General features: G+C 44.8%; 1 protein-coding gene across 1 annotated transcript in view; it reads right to left on the bottom strand.

The window, feature by feature from the left end:
- LOC128687496 (osmotic avoidance abnormal protein 3-like) overlaps nucleotides 1–15,636 on the bottom strand; it is a 238,803-nt gene that overhangs the window by 9,909 nt on the left and 213,258 nt on the right. The window contains exon 17 of the mRNA XM_070083939.1: nucleotides 3,347–3,455. Within this exon, the coding sequence (XP_069940040.1) occupies nucleotides 3,347–3,455 (109 nt within the window). The remainder of the gene's footprint in view (nucleotides 1–3,346; nucleotides 3,456–15,636) is intronic.

The raw sequence follows: 15,636 nt of genomic DNA on the forward strand, positions 1-15,636 counted from the left end.
AAAGCTACCTACTTGACAATAACAGTGTCATACATGACACTGAAGCTACCTACTTGACAACAACAGTGTCATACATGACACTCAAGCTACCTACTTGACAACAACAGTGTCATACACCTCACTCAAGCTACTTATTTGACAACAACAGTGTCATACATGACACTCAAGCTATCTACTTGACAACAACAGTGTCATACACGGCACTCAAGCTACCTATTTGACAACAACAGTGTCATACATGACACTCAGGCTACCTACTTGATAACAACAGTGTCATACACTTCACTCAAGCTACTTATTTGACAACAACTGTGTCATACATGACACTCAAGCTATCTACTTGACAGCAACAGTGTCATACACGGCACTCAAGCTACCTATTTGACAACAACAGTGTCATACATGACACTCAGGCTACCTACTTGACAACAACAGTGTCATACATGACACTCAAGCTACCTATTTGACAACAACAGTGTCATACATGACACTCAGGCTACCTACTTGATGTCATACATGACAGTACCTACTTGATCAGTGTCATACACTTCACTCAAGCTACTTATTTGACAACAACAGTGTCATACATGACACTCAAGCTATCTACTTGACAACAACAGTGTCATACACGGCACTCAAGCTACCTATTTGACAACAACAGTGTCATGCATGACACTCAGGCTACCTACTTGACAACAACAGTGTCATACATGACACTCAAGCTACCTATTTGACAACAACAGTGTCATACATGACACTCAGGCTACCTACTTGACAACAACAGTGTCATACATGACACTCAGGCTACCTACTTGACAAAAACAGTGTCATACATGACACTCAGGCTACCTACTTGACAACAACAGTGTCATACATGACACTCAGACTACCTACTTGATAAAAACAGTGTCATACATTTCACTCAAGCTACTTATTTGACAACAACAGTGTCATACATGACACTCAAGCTATCTACTTGACAACAACAGTGTCATACACGGCACTCAAGCTACCTATTTGACAACAACAGTGTCATGCATGACACTCAAGCTACCTACTTGACAACAACAGTGTCATACATGACACTCAAGCTACCTATTTGACAACAACAGTGTCATACATGACACTACTACCTACTTGGCAACAACAGTGTCATACATGACACTGAAGCTACCTACTTGACAACAACAGTGTCACACATGACACTCAGGCTACCTACTTGACAACAACAGTGTCATACATGACACTCAAGTTACCTATTTGACAACAACAGTGTCACACATGACACTCAGGCTACCTACTTGACAACAACAGTGTCATACACGGCACTCAAGCTACCTATTTGACACCAACAGTGTCATACATGACACTCAAGCTACCTACTTGATAACAACAGTGTCATACACTTCACTCAAGCTATTTATTTGACAACAACTGAGTCATACATGACACTCAAACTATCTACTTGACAGTAATAGTGTCATACACGGCACTCAAGCTACCTATTTGACAACAACAGTGTCATACATGACACTCAGGCTACCTACTTGACAACAACAGTGTCATACATGACACTCAAGCTACCTATTTGACAACAACAGTGTCATACATGACACTCAAGCTACCTATTTGACAACAACAGTGTCATACATGATACTCAGGCTACCTACTTGACAACAACAGTGTCATACATGACACTCAGGCTACCTACTTGACAACAACAGTGTCATACATGACACTCAGGCTACCTACTTGATAACAACAGTGTCATACACTTCACTCAAGCTACTTATTTGACAACAACAGTGTCATACATGACACTCAAGCTATCTACTTGACAACAACAGTGTCATACACGGCACTAAAGCTACCTACTTGGCAACAACAGCGTCATACATGACACTGAAGCTACCTACTTGACAACAACAGTGTCATACATGACACTCAGGCTACCTACTTGACAACAACAGTGTCATACATGACACTCAAGCTACCTATTTGACAACAACAGTGTCATACATGACACTCAGGCTACCTACTTGACAACAACAGTGTCATACATGACACTCAAGCTACCTACTTGACAACACAAGAAACACTGACCCTCATGGACTTTCTGACGTTATCTCATGAACATGTTATTAGAAGACGGGGGAACTTACGTACCTCTTAAGCTCTCCTACGTCAGAGTGATCATGGTCTCAGGACCAGATACATTTTCTGGTAAAAATGTTTTAGTGTTTCCTCACGAGCTTTTTAACAATGACATTGTTAACCATGCAAGAAAACTTTGCTCCTCTGTACCATGCAGTGAAACAACATTGCAGAGTGCAATGATCAGTGCAGGTTGCAGTGAACCAGCAGTGCTGAGGGAAAGCGAGAGCTGCTTAGAGAAACAGGGTGGTGACGGTGAGGGACACAGCCATAAGTGAGGTACGCCTGAACACCAGTTAAGGACACATAGCGAGCAGAAGATGACACATAACGAGCAGTGGATGACACTTTGCAAGCAGTGAACGACACATAACGAGCAGTGAATGACATATAGCAAACAGTGAAAAGCACATAAAGGGCAGTGAGGAGTAGCAGTGCTTCTTACCTACCTAACCATCCATTACTCGTCAATCCTGCTTCTCCTCCTCCTCCTCCTCCTCCTCCTCCTCCTCCTCCTCCTCCTCCTCCACCTCCTCCTCCACCTCCACCTACACTGGAGGAGGAGGAGTTGGAACCCCAGGAAGAGTTGTATAAGCTGGAACCTTGAGAGTTGTTGAAGGAGGAGCTCAGATTCAAGGTGTTGCCCCACATGCTTTGCCCGAGGCTCATGTTGAGCACAGTGTTGCTGGTGCTGTTCTTCTTAGTGCTGCTGGATTTGCCTGAGGAAAATGAGGACTGACTTAGCACCTGGTGGTTCAGGGAAGCATTCCCTGGTATGCTACATGTCAAACATCGGGGCATCACCTTTCTACCCACGCTTAAAAAAAATCACCCCCTACCCCAGTCGTCAACCACTGTGACAGAGAGATACCCATTCTTCACCTCCATAATTCTCGACAGACTAACCCATATCAACACGTTTTTGGGGCTTGCAAAATGTTGCAAAAAAAATTTGTGCAGTGCAGAATATATAAACAACATCCAATATTATTTGTTTTACACACACAGATTAAAAAAAACGCTATTTAAAGACTCCTAATAATTGTTTACATCTTTCCTGGTCAACCAACCAGGAGCCAAGACTCACACAGCAACAACAACAACAACAACAAGAGAAGTAGCTGGTGAAATCAATGTTCCAGAACAAGACTCACAGCAGCAACAGCTGCTGAGGGTTTATCCACTGGCTTACCCATCATGTTAGTGTCTTCTTGAAACTTGACCAAGAGTTCGTTGGCTCTCTTCTTGGGTTTGAAGTAGTTGCCAGCGATGTCTTCCTCAACGCTCTTCTGAAGTTTCTGCTGAAGGTTTGAATGAGAAAGTTAGTTAGAGAAGCATCAGTGCTGGTTGATTAAGTACCACAGTGACTGCAGCAACAGTGCTACTGCAACAAGTGTTACGGGTACAACAGTGACTGCAGCAACAGTGCTACTGCAACAAGTGTTACGGGTACACCAGTGACTGCAGCAACAGTGCTACTGCAACAAGTATCAAGTGTACAACAGTGACTGCAGCAACAGTGCTACTGCAACAAGTGTTACGGGTACACCAGTGACTGCAGCAACAGTGCTACTGCAACAAGTGTTACGGGTACACCAGTGACTGCAGCAACAGTGCTACTGCAACAAGTGTTACGGGTACACCAGTGACTGCAGCAACAGTGCTACTGCAACAAGTGTTACGGGTACACCAGTGACTGCAGCAACAGTGCTACTGCAACAAGTGTTACGGGTACACCAGGGCAGCAACAGTGCTACACCAGTGACTGCAGCAACAGTGCTACTGCAACACGTGTTACGGGTACACCAGTGACTGCAGCAACAGTGCTACTGCAACAAGTGTTACGGGTACACCAGTGACTGCAGCAACAGTGCTACTGCAACAAGTGTTACGGGTACACCAGTGACTGCAGCAACAGTGCTACAGCAACAAGTATCATGGGTACACCAGTGACTGCAGCAACAGTGCTACTGCAACAAGTGTTACGGGTACACCAGTGACTGCAGCAACAGTGCTACTGCAACAAGTATCACGGGTACACCAGTGACTGCCGCAACAGTGCTACTGCAACAAGTGTTACGGGTACACCAGTGACTGCAGCAACAGTGCTACTGCAACAAGTATCACGGGTACACCAGTGACTGCAGCAACAGTGCTACTGCAACAAGTGTTACGGGTACACCAGTGACTGCAGCAACAGTGCTACTGCAACAAGTATCACGGGTACACCAGTGACTGCAGCAACAGTGCTACTGCAACAAGTATCACGGGTACACCAGTGACTGCAGCAACAGTGCTACTGCAACAAGTGTTACGGGTACACCAGTGACTGCAGCAACAGTGCTACTGCAACAAGTGTTACGGGTACACCAGTGACTGCAGCAACAGTGCTACTGCAACAAGTGTTACGGGTACACCAGTGACTGCAGCAACAGTGCTACAGCAACAAGTGTTACGGGTACACCAGTGACTGCAGCAACAGTGCTACTGCAACAAGTGTTACGGGTACACCAGTGACTGCAGCAACAGTGCTACTGCAACAAGTATCACGGGTACACCAGTGACTGCAGCAACAGTGCTACTGCAACAAGTATCAAGTGTACAACAGTGACTGCAGCAACAGTGCTACTGCAACAAGTATCAAGGGTACAACAGTGACTGCAGCAACAGTGCTACTGCAACAAGTGTTACGGGTACACCAGTGACTGCAGCAACAGTGCTACTGCAACAAGTGTTACGGGTACACCAGTGACTGCAGCAACAGTGCTACTGCAACAAGTGTTACGGGTACACCAGTGACTGCAGCAACAGTGCTACAGCAACAAGTGTTACGGGTACACCAGTGACTGCAGCAACAGTGCTACTGCAACAAGTGTTACGGGTACACCAGTGACTGCAGCAACAGTGCTACTGCAACAAGTATCACGGGTACACCAGTGACTGCAGCAACAGCGCTACTGCAACAAGTATCAAGTGTACAACAGTGACTGCAGCAACAGTGCTACTGCAACAAGTATCACGGGTACAACAGTGACTGCAGCAACAGTGCTACTGCAACAAGTATCAAGGGTACAACAGTGACTGCAGCAACAGTGCTACTGCAACAAGTATCACGGGTACAACAGTGACTGCAGCAACAGTGCCACTGGAGCAAGTATCACGGGTACAACAGTGACTGCAGCAACAGTGCTACTGCAACAAGTATCACGGGTACAGCAGAGACTGCAGGTACAGTGCTACTGGAGCAAGTATCACTGGTATAGCAGTGACTGCAGCAACAGTGCTACTGGAACAAGTATCACGGGTACAGCAGTGACTGCAGGTACAGTGCTACTGGAATAAGTATCACGGGTACAACAGTGACTGCAGCAACAGTGCTACTGGAACAAGTATCACGGGTACAGCAGTGACTGCAGGTACAGTGCTACTGGAGCAAGTATCACTGGTACAGCAGTGACTGCAGGTACAGTGCTATTGGAACAAGTATCACTGGTACAGCAGTGACTGCAGGTACAGTGCTACTGCAACAAGTATCACTGGTACAGCAGTGACTGCAGCAACAGTGCTAATGGAACAAGTATCACGGGTACAGCAGTGACTGTAGGTACAGTGCTACTGGAGGAAGTATCACGGGTACAGCAGTGACTGCAGCAACAGTGCTAATGGAACAAGTATCACGAGTACAGCAGTGACTGCAGCAACAGTGCTAATGGAACAAGTATCACGGGTACAGCAGTGACTGCAGGTACAGTGCTACTGGAGCAAGTATCACGGGTACAGCAGTGACTGCAGCAACAGTGCTACTGGAACAAGTATCACGGGTACAGCAGCGACTGCAGGTACAGTGCTACTGGAGCACGTATCACGGATACAGCAGTGACTGCAGCAACAGTGCTACTGGAACAAGTATCACGGGTACAACAGTGACTGCAGGTACAGTGCTACTGCAACAAGTATCACGGGTACAACAGTGACTGCAGGTACAGTGCTACTGGAACAAGTATCACGGGTACAACAGTGACTGCAGGTACAGTGCTACTGGAGCAAGTATCACTGGTACAGTAGTGACTGCAGGTACAGTGCTACTGGAGCAAGTATCACGGGTACAGCAGTGACTGCAGGTACAGTGCTACTGCAACAAGTATCACGGGTACAGCAGTGACTGCAGGTACAGTGCTACTGGAGCAAGTATCACGGGTACAACAGTGACTGCAGCAACAGTGCTACTGGAACAAGTATCACGGGTACAGCAGTGACTGCAGGTACAGTGCTACTGGAGCAAGTATCAAGGGTACAACAGTGACTGCAGCAACAGTGCTACTGGAGCAAGTATCACGGGTACAACAGTCACTGCAGCAAAAGTGCTACTGGAACAAGTATCACTGGTACAGCAGTGGCTGCAGCAACAGTGCTACTGGAACAAGTATCATTGGTACAGCAATGACTGAAGCAACAGTGCTACTGGAACAAGTATCACGGGTACAGCAGTGACTTCAGGTACAGTGCTACTGGAGCAAGTATCACGGGTACAGCAGTGACTGCAGCAACTGTGCTACTGGAACAAGTATCACGGGTACAGCAGTGACTGCAGGTACAGTGCTACTGGCACAAGTATCACGGGAACAGCAGTGACTGCAGGTACTGTGCTACTGGCACAAGTATCACGGGTACAGCAGTGACTGCAGGTACTGTGCTACTGGCACAAGTATCACGGGTACAGCAGTGACTGCAGGTACTGTGCTACTGGAACAAGTATCACGGGTACAGCAGTGACTGCAGGTACAGTGCTACTGGAACAAGTATCACGGGAACAGCAGTGACTGCAGGTACAGTGCTACTGGAACAAGTATCACTGGTACAGCAGTGACTGCAGCAACAGTACGCAGCACTGTGCTGCTACAGATGTTACCCTCAAAGACACGTCTTACAAATATATGTTGATAATCCCAGCATCAAGAACGTAACTGTGAACAAGACAGACGTGCAGCACATGGCCATGTTACTAAGACACAGTCTATGACGTTTAACTGTGACAACGTTTAAGAGGTACATAAGTTACCCCCGTCTTCTAATAACATGTTCATTATTCTACTATAATCTACCTTGTCTATAATCACTATCGCATTTGCTTTGTCTGTTTCGTAACGTGAAGTCCAGGATCTTCCTTAATTCATGGTATACCTTCAACGTCAGACATCTGCAACACAACACGACCTCTACAACACAATTGTCCTCAAAGATTTGTTAAGTTATACCATGAATTAAGGAAAGATCCTGGACTTCACCTTACGAAACAGACAAAGCAAATGCGCTAGTAATTATGCACAAGGTAGATTATAGTGGAAAAATGAACATGTTATTAGAAGACAGGGGTACTTACGTGTGCCTTAACCCAGCAGGGAGGGGTACTAACGTGCCTCTCAGTGACATCCTGGTTATTGCTACAAGATCCTTCGGTTCTTGCAACCTTCTTGATAATAAACTCGGTAGAGTACCCAATTAAATTTACCTTTTCTGAACGTCGAGATCTGCTAGAAAGAAGAAAAAGTGAAATTTCAAGGCACATCCCTCGCCCACTGACAACACTAGTGTTCTGACACACTTGTGCAATATTGGGGAATCTTTAATGTGGAAAAGTTCGGCCAGTCAGTGGCTTCTTCAGTTCTATACAGAGAAGAGCGGTGGAAGATGAGGAGTAGTTTGAGGTTATGAGTCCCTCAGCCTGGAGTCGATGTGTTTACTCCATCAGTCTTGAGACATAAAACGGTTCTCCTGTCACGTTCATTACTAACTTCTAAAACACTGAGGAAATTTATCCTCTGCGGTTGCAACAGTGATGTTACAAACACTTTATAAAGCTATACTGAACGTATTTGACTGAACACCTTACTGACTCAACTGGCGTTGAACTTTAAGGTACCACTTGACTGAACACCTTACCACAGGTAAGAACTTGTTTCTCCACTCTAACTGTCGTCTTTCTACTCATCTCTGAGAGAATTAACAAAGTCTCCTGGGCGGGAGAAACGTCGTCTCAGTAGAATGTCATAAACTGCATCTTGTATAATATTAACACACTTGTTAACATTAACCTAAAATCAATATAATTTTGTGTGTGAATCTAATGTGTTGTAAACAACAGGACAGCCTGAGCAGCGGCACTGAGCAGCGGCACTGAGCAGCGGCACTGAGTCGTGGGGGAGTCACTTCTAAGATGGTCCTGATTGAATCACTTCTAAGATTGTCCTGACTGAATCACTTCTAAGATGGTCCTGACTGAATCACTTCTAAGATTGTCCTGACTGAATCACTTCTAAGATTGTCATGATTGAATCACTTCTAAGATGGTCCTGACTGAATCACTTCTAAGATGGTCCTGACTGAATCACTTCTAAGATTGTCCTGATTGAATCACTTCTAAGATGGTCCTGATTGAATCACTTCTAAGATTGTCCTGACTGAATCACTTCTAAGATGGTCCTGACTGAATCACTTTTAAGATGGTCCTGACTGAATCACTTCTAAGATGGTCCTGACTGAATCACTTCTAAGATTGTCCTGACTGAATCACTTCTAAGATGGTCCTGACTGAATCACTTCTAAGATGGTCCTGACTGAGTCACTTCTAAGATGGTCCTGACTGAATCACTTCTAAGATGGTCCTGACTGAATCACTTCTAAGATTGTCCTGACTGAATCACTTCTAAGATTGTCCTGACTGAGTCACTTCTAAGATTGTCCTGACTGAGTCACTTCTAAGATTGTCCTGACTGAATCACTTCTAAGATGGTCCTGACTGAGTCACTTCTAAGATGGTCCTGACTGAGTCACTTCTAAGATTGTCCTGACTGAGTCACTTCTAAGATGGTCCTGACTGAATCACTTCTAAGATTGTCCTGACTGAATCACTTCTAAGATGGTCCTGACTGACTCACTTCTAAGATGGTCCTGACTGAGTCACTTCTAAGATGGTCCTGACTGAGTCACTTCTAAGATTGTCCTGACTGAATCACTTCTAAGATGGTCCTGACTGAGTCACTTCTAAGAGTGTCCTGACTGAATCACTTCTAAGATGGTCCTGACTGAATCACTTCTAAGATGGTCCTGACTGAGTCACTTCTAAGATGGTCCTGACTGAATCACTTCTAAGATGGTCCTGACTGAATCACTTCTAAGATGGTCCTGACTGAATCACTTCTAAGATAGTCCTGACTGAATCACTTCTAAGATGGTCCTGACTGAATCACTTTTAAGATGGTCCTGACTGAATCACTTCTAAGATGGTCCTGACTGAATCACTTCTAAGATGGTCCTGACTGAGTCACTTCTAAGATTGTCCTGACTGAATCACTTCTAAGATGGTCCTGACTGAATCACTTCTAAGATAGTCCTGACTGAGTCACTTCTAAGATGGTCCTGACTGAATCACTTCTAGGATGGTCCTGACTGAATCACTTCTAAGATGGTCCAGACTGAATCACTTCTAAGATGGTCCTGACTGAATCACTTCTAAGATGGTCCTCACTGAATCACTTCTAAGATGGTCGTGACTGAGTCACTTCTAAGATGGTCCTGACTGAGTCACTTTTAAGATGGTCCTGACTGAGTCACTTCTAAGATGGTCCTGACTGAATCACTTCTAAGATGGTCCTGACTGAATCACTTCTAAGATGGTCCTGATTGAATCACTTCTAAGATGGTCCTGACTGAATCACTTCTAAGATGGTCCTGACTGAGTCACTTCTAAGATGGTCCTCACTGAATCACTTCTAAGATGGTCCTGACTGAGTAATTTCTAAGATGGTCTTGACTGAATCACTTCTAAGATGGTCCTGACTGAATCAATTCTAAGATGGTCCTGACTGAATCACTTCTAAGATGGTCCTGACTGAATCACTTCTAAGATGGTCCTGACTGAGTCACTTCTAAGATGGTCCTGACTGAATCACTTCTAAGATGGCCTGACTGAATCACTTCTAAGATGGTCCTGACTGAGTCACTTCTAAGATGGTTTTGACTGAATCACTTCTAAGATGGTCCTGATTGAATCAATTCTAAGATGGTCCTGACTGAATCACTTCTAAGATGGTCCTGACTGAATCACTTCTAAGATGGTCCTGACTGAATCACTTCTAAGATGGTCCTGACTGAATCAATTCTTAGATGGTCCTGACTGAATCACTTCTAAGATGGTCCTGACTGAATCAATTCTAAGATGGTCCTGACTGAATCACTTCTAAGATGGTCCTGACTGAATCACTTCTAAGATGGTCCTGACTGAATCACTTCTAAGATGGTCCTGACTGAATCAATTATAAGATGATCCTGACTGAATCACTTCTAAGATGGTCCTGACTGAGTCACTTCTAAGATGGTCCTGACTGAATCACTTCTAAGATGGTCCTGACTGAATCAATTCTAAGATGGTCCTGACTGAATCACTTCTAAGATGGTCCTGACTGAATCACTTCTAAGATGGTCCTGACTGAATCACTTCTAAGATTGTCCTGACTGAATCACTTCTAAGATGGTCCTGACTGAATCACTTCTAAGATGGTCCTGACTGAATCACTTCTAAGATGGTCCTGACTGAATCACTTCTAAGATGGTCCTGACTGAATCACTTCTAAGATGGTCCTGACTGAATCACTTCTGAGACGCTCCTGACTGAATCACTTCTAAGATGGTCCTGACTGAGTCACTTCTAAGATTGTCCTGACTGAATCACTTCTAAGATGGTCCTGACTGAATCACTTCTAAGATGGTCCTGACTGAATCACTTCTAAGATGGTCCTGACTGAATCACTTCTAAGATGGTCCTGACTGAATCACTTCTAAGATGGTCCTGACTGACTCACTTCTAAGATGGTCCTGACTGAATCACTTCTAAGATGGTCCTGACTGAATCACTTCTCAGATGGTCCTGACTGAGTCACTTCTAAGATGGTCCTGACTGAATCACTTCTAAGATGGTCCTGACTGAATCACTTCTAAGATGGTCCTGACTGAATCACTTCTAAGATGGTCCTGACTGAATCACTTCTAAGATGGTCCTGACTGAATCACTTCTAAGATGGTCCTGACTGACTCACTTCTAAGATGGTCCTGACTGAATCACTTCTAAGATGGTCCTGACTGAATCACTTCTAAGATGGTCCTGACTGAATCACTTCTAAGATGGTCCTGAGTGAATCACTTCTAAGATGGTCCTGACTGAATCAATTCTAAGATGGTCCTGACTGAATCACTTCTAAGATGGTCCTGACTGAATCACTTCTAAGATGGTCCTGACTGAATCAATTCTAAGATGGTCCTGACTGACTCACTTCTAAGATGGTCCTGACTGAATCACTTCTAAGATGGTCCTGACTGACTCACTTCTAAGATGGTCCTGACTGAATCACTTCTAAGATGGTCCTGACTGAATCAATTCTAAGATGGTCCTGACTGAGTCACTTCTAAGATGGTCCTGACTGAATCAATTCTAAGATGGTCCTGACTGAGTCACTTCTAAGATGGTCCTGACTGAATCAATTCTAAGATGGTCCTGACTGAATCATTTCTAAGATGGTCCTGACTGAATCACTTCTAAGATGGTCCTGACTGAATCACTTCTAAGATAGTCCTGACTAAGTCACTTCTAAGATGGTCCTGACTGAATCACTTCTAAGATGGTCCTGACAGAATCACTTCTAAGATGGTCCTGACTGAGTCACTTCTAAGATAGTCCTGACTGAGTCACTTCTAAGATGGTCCTGACTGAGTCACTTCTAAGATGGTTCTGACTGAGTCACTTCTAAAATGGTCCTGACTGAGTCACTTCTAAGATAGTCCTGACTGACTCACTTCTAAGATGATCCTGACTGAATCACTACTAAGATGGTCCTGACTGAATCACTTGGTTTACAAAACTGACATGTAGAAGAATCAGTTACCTCTGCAACATTTGGAAAATTTTATTCCGGAAACGTTTCGCCAAGCAGCGGCTTCCTCAGTACATTACAGATAAGAACGGTGGAAGATGAGCGGGGAGTTTGAGGCAGTCAGTCCCTGGAGTCGGTGTGTTCACTCCATCAGTCTTAAGACTCCATCAGTCTTAAGACTGATGGAGTGAACCCGTGTATATATAACGACCCTTGTCTATGTATTACCGCATGTATATATATATTACCCCATGTATGTATATGTATATCCAATATGTATATCCAATATTATCCTCAGTATTAAAGTCAGTCTTACCTGGGATTATCAACACATTTGGTACCTTTGTATTTTCTTCAGTAATACAAAAGTATTAGAACAATATTAGTGGTAACCTTTGGTGACTGTGATACAGGAAATATTAGAGGGCGATATAGTACAATATTAGATAGAAATGTGTGGCAATATTATAACACTGAGAGAAAGTTTTAATGGTGTGTGCACGCATGTATCATCTATGTGTGCACACATGTATCACCTATGTGTGCACACATGTGTCACCTATGTGTGCACACATGTATCACCTATGTGTGCACACATGTATCACCTATGTGTGCACACATGTATCACCTGTGTGTGCACACATGTATCACCTATGTGTGCACACATGTATCACCTATGTGTGCACACATGTATCACCTGTGTGTGCACACATATATCACTTGTGTGTGCACACATGTATCACTTTTGAGTGCACACACGTATCACCTGTGTGTGCACACATGTATCACCTCTGTGTGCACACATACCTGTGTGGGGTGCTAGTGGACACATCACACACATGCATCAAGACTAAGAAGTCTTCTTCACACAAGAAAGACGACAGTGCAGAAAATTTGAAAAGACCATCGTGGTTAGAAATGTGCTTGAGACGGCCCTCTGAAGGTCTCCAGCAGCATTCCAGTGACCCAGTTATTTACCAGTCAGAGTTAGAGTTAGAGGAAAGTGATTTATAAGTATAGTTGGAACTTCGTTAATCTTTATGATGAAATGTAACATCTTCAGAGACGCAATTTGATGTATTAAGAAGGAAGAAGACGGTGTCAGAGGTTTGACGGGTAAGTGGTGGTACGATTGACAGGTAAAAGATAGTTAGATTTAAAGGTAAATGCTGGAAAGACTGACAGGTAAATACTGTCAAGGTAAAGAGGGTCCGTCAAGGACCCTGTGAGAAGCTGCGTTCATCTTGGTGCCTGATACATCACTGCTGGTCATGCACAGTTGCTCCCTGGTGCACTGTTGGTGCCTGATGCACTGTTGGTGCCTGGTGCACTGCTGCTGTCTGGTGCACTGCTGCTGTCTGGTGCACGGCACGTGTCACTACCACCACCACGTGCAACAGGGTACGTGAACGTCTAGCAACTTACACCTGTTTTCGTGCTATTACACAGCTCCTCCCGCGCTCCCGTGTAGAGCTTTGTCGTGCCTTGTACACCTGTGCTGGACGTCACACAGGTGTTGTCACCAGCACCTGTGTGAGGCTGCAGGTGCACAGGTGTACATAGCTACTGCCTCTTCACCACAAGCTATCTAACAGCTGACACCAGAAACTATTATATTGACAGCAAGGAAAATCTCAACGAATGAAAGCTCAATTTCAACAGTAGAAAACTCACATTACAACAGCTAAACGAAGGTTTCTCTTTAAGCAAAAGCAACTCTTCCCATCAAAAATTGAGCAGTATAACAATTAAGCTTAAATTTGAGCACCATTACTACTTAACAGTCTTTAAGACTGCATGTCACCAGTACACCACCAGTCACTACACCAGGGTCATTAAGACTGCATGTCACCAGTACACCACCAGTCACATCACCAGGGTCATTAAGACTGCATGTCACCAGTACACCACCAGTCACTTCACCAGGGTCATTAAGACTGCATGTCACCAGTACACCACCAGTCACTACACCAGGGTCATTAAGACTGCATGTCACCAGTACACCACCAGTCACATCACCAGGGTCATTAAGACTGCATGTCACCAGTACACCACCAGTCACTACACCAGGGTCATTAAGACTGCATGTCACCAGTACACCACCAGTCACTTCACCAGGGTCATTAAGACTGCATGTCACCAGTACACCACCAGTCACTACACCAGGGTCATTAAGACTGCATGTCACCAGTACACCACCAGTCAGTACACCAGGGTCATTAAAACTGCATGTCATCAGTACACCACCAATCACTACATCAGGGTCATTAAGACTGCATGTCACCAGTACACCACCAGTCACTACACCAGGGTCATTAAGACTGCATGTCACCAGTACGCCACCAGTCACTACACCAGGGTCATTAAGACTGCATGTCACCAGTACACCACCAGTCACTTCACCAGGGTCATTAAGACTGCATGTCACCAGTACACCACCAGTCACTACACCAGGGTCATTAAGACTGCATGTCACCAGTACACCACCAGTCACTACACCAGGGTCATTAAGACTGCATGTCACCAGTACACCACCAGTCAGTACACCAGGGTCATTAAAACTGCATGTCATCAGTACACCACCAGTCACTACATCAGGGTCATTGAGACTCCATGTCACCAGTACACCACCAGTCACTACACCACGGTCATTAAGACTGCATGTCACCAGTACACCACCAGTCACCAGTACACCACCAGTCACTACATCAGGGTCATTAAGACTGCATGTCACCAGTACATCACCAGTCACTACACCAGGGTCATTAAGACTGCATGTCACCAGTACACCACCAGTCACTACACCAGGGTCATTAAGACTGCATGTCACCAGTACATCACCAGTCACTACACTAGGGTACACCAGGGTCATTAAGACTGCATGTCACCAGTACATCACCAGTCACTACACTAGGGTACACCAGGGTCATTAAGACTGCATGTCACCAGTACATCACCAGTCACTACACTAGGGTACACCAGGGTCATTAAGACTGCATGTCACCAGGGTCATTAAAACTGCATGTCATCAGTACACCACCAATCACTACATCAGGGTCATTAAGACTGCATGTCACCAGTACACCACCAGTCACTACACCAGGGTCATTAAGACTGCATGTCACCAGTACGCCACCAGTCACTACATCAGGGTCATTAAGACTGCATGTCACCAGTACACCACCAGTCAGTACACCAGGGTCATTAAAACTGCATGTCATCAGTACACCACCAGTCACTACATCAGGGTCATTGAGACTCCATGTCACCAGTACACCACCAGTCACTACACCACGGTCATTAAGACTGCATGTCACCAGTACATCACCAGTCACTACACTAGGGTACACCAGGGTCATTAAGACTGCATGTCACCAGTACACCACCAGTCACTACACTAGGGTACACCACGGTCATTAAGACTGCATGTCACCAGTACACCACAGTCACTACACAAGGTTCAATGGTTAAGTAACTGTAAGAGTAAACTGCTCAATGTACAAAATAGAGCAACAGAAAAAAAGTAGAAGGAAAGAGATGACGTGTCCTTGCAGGTGTG

This window comes from Cherax quadricarinatus, chromosome 11 (genome assembly GCF_038502225.1).
Source record: "Cherax quadricarinatus isolate ZL_2023a chromosome 11, ASM3850222v1, whole genome shotgun sequence".
Taxonomy (NCBI): domain Eukaryota; kingdom Metazoa; phylum Arthropoda; class Malacostraca; order Decapoda; family Parastacidae; genus Cherax; species Cherax quadricarinatus.